Here is a 2500-nt window from a genome sequence, read left to right as displayed (position 1 = left end):
GGTTCTGCAGCAGTAGCAAACTGTCCACTCTACAACCACCGACGGCCAGGGCCAACTCAACAAAACCGGGAAAGTCCAGTCTTCCAGTTTTCCGTCGATACTGGTCAATAGCGTTCCCGACCCGCTGCTGAAAACCTGCCGATAAGCTCCCGACGGCTACCTGTCGCCACCCGATGCTTTCCGACGGCGATTCGTGGGAGATTCTGTGCGTTTAAGACCTGCCTTTAGCTATCTCACTATAGACGTGTGTTGTGTAGCTACGGGGAGCCGGGGGAGGGCCCTGAAAGTGAGTGACAAAAGGTGCATCACTGGTTATTGGGACAGAATGAGCTGCTTTTTAATCCGCTGGCTGTGCACAAAAAGAGTTTATCAACTGGTAACCATATTTTGGTGTGTCCGTGCAGCAATGAGTTCTTTGACATTTGATACCGATACTTTTGTACTCTTACTCAAGTACATTTTGAATTCCGGACTTTTTGTTACGATTCCATCTCCACGGCGTGCTTGGCCAAGAGAGGGAGCCAAAGCACGCCTCTACAGACCTCTGAGTCCCAGAGGTCTTCACACCTGTCTCCCGTTGCCAATCGCCACACCTGGGCCGAGTCTGCAATCAGCTCCTGAGTCTACAAGTTCTTGGCCAGCACACAGCTCTGCGTCAGATCCTGCACCTTTCCACTCGTATGGTAAAGTACAACCTGCAGACTAGCTTTCCCAGTTTAGCAGAGCTTTAGACTGTTCTCTCTAATTAGTGGCATTGTCCTTTAATTCCTGTGGATCTATTGCTGACCGTGCTTCTCCTCTCCTTCCAGTTTCTCAAGACCCCGGACCAAGTCGGAGCTGCAGCAGTGCCCACTACCCCCTTTTGCCCCCCTTGTGATATTAACTCTGTGTGTTCCTAGGTTAATAAACACGCCCGGGTGGGCTTTAACCTTCCTCTGCCTCCTCCTTGCTGTACATTTGGGTCAAACTCACACCAGTCGTAACACTTTTACTTGTTGGGGCACGGTAACACCAAAGTATGACTGGCAGCTGATAAACTCTTTTTGTGCTCAGCCGACGGTTTTTTGCATCAATGCCAACCACTTGTCACTTCCTGAGTCTTGGGACGGTCCGCCTTCGACTCATCCGATTGGACGGAGGGGGGAAACAGTGCTTCAAGCATAAACGCAAGGTCTGCGCGGCACACACAAAGCTGCGCAAGACCATAAATCCACGGCATTCCCATTGAAATGCATTGGCGGAATCCACTATCATAGGTAGAATATTTTTTCCGGTGTGACCGTACCCTAACAGAGCATTCCTACATTGCAGTATTGATACTTTTACTTAACAAACAGGTGACTAACAGGTCATTTTAACCGATTTTGAGATCGCTAAGTGCAATAACTCTCTCCGTGAAGGTCTCAGAAATGTCCCCTTCCATGACTTTTCCTAAATACTCAAGACATGTTCTCGTTATTTTTCCCCTTCTGAAACCTAAGTAATAATATACCATTATACCACTCTGACTGTTAGTTATCGGTCATAAAGACAGGTCTCACCCATTCCTCCCCCTCCCAGAAGCAAGGAGAGAATTTCACACCTTTTGCGCTACCCATTTGAGAGGTCAATTGAATGCTAATTAACATTTGGAAGACAATAGAACCCCCGCTGGCAGCAGGGGAGGAGGTGTCAATTTGACTGATAAATGCAGTCAAAGTGGAAGTGATTTTTTCACCGGAGTGTTAAGTAAAAATTCCTCCCCCTCCCAGAAGCAAGGAGAGAATTTCACACCTTTTGCGCTACCCATTTGAGAGGTCAATTGAATGCTAATTAACATTTGGAAGACAATAGAACCCCCGCTGGCAGCAGGGGAGGAGGTGTCAATTTGACTGATAAATGCAGTCAAAGTGGAAGTGATTTTTTCACCGGAGTGTTAAGTAAAAAATGAGAGTACTTTCCCCACCACTGCTTGACTTACCGATACAGCTGTGGTTGTTGCTGGCCAGCTGGTGACCCTCGTTGCACTCACAGTAGTAGGAGCCCAGCGTGTTGACACAGCGGTGCATGCAGTAGTGGGACAGGTTACACTCGTCTCTGTCTGCGGGAAAACACACGCACGCACACGGTCACGCACGCACGCACGCACGCACGCGCACACACGCACACACGCACACACGCACACGCGCACACACACACACACACACACACACACACACACACACACACACACACACACACACATGCAAGCACACACACATCTCAGAGACTATAAAGGCCTGTCCATACTTTCTCCAAAACCAAACTTTTCGGCGGAAAGGTCTGTTTCGACTACAAAATGACGCCACTCGCGACTTCTGAAAAGTATTATACACTGAATTAGAGTTCGGAAATGTGCACGTCGGAAAGTCGTAACTCACCAAAACAAAAGTTCGGTTTCGGAGATACTACAGGCCTTAAGACTGATCACTTCTACCTTCTGATAAAGGTTTTATAAAACTGCCCACAAGATGTTCGGAAG

At 48.2% G+C, this 2500-nt stretch overlaps 1 protein-coding gene across 1 annotated transcript in view; it reads right to left on the bottom strand.

Moving 5' to 3' along the window:
* The window catches only part of LOC308297029 (EGF-containing fibulin-like extracellular matrix protein 1), a gene marked incomplete at both ends in the record, with an annotated part of 69197 nt that overhangs the window by 16423 nt on the left and 50274 nt on the right, over positions 1–2500 (bottom strand). Inside the window, one exon of the mRNA XM_080740409.1 lies at positions 1961–2080. Coding sequence (XP_080596535.1) covers positions 1961–2080 — 120 coding nt within the window. The remainder of the gene's footprint in view (positions 1–1960; positions 2081–2500) is intronic.

The sequence above is a fragment of the Nannobrachium achirus genome, assembly GCF_963921795.1.
Source record: "Nannobrachium achirus genome assembly, chromosome: 13".
NCBI classification, from domain to species: Eukaryota; Metazoa; Chordata; class Actinopteri; order Myctophiformes; family Myctophidae; genus Nannobrachium; species Nannobrachium achirus.
The sequence above is the reverse complement of the archived record's forward strand: the minus strand, read 5'-3'. Positions and strand labels throughout refer to the sequence as shown.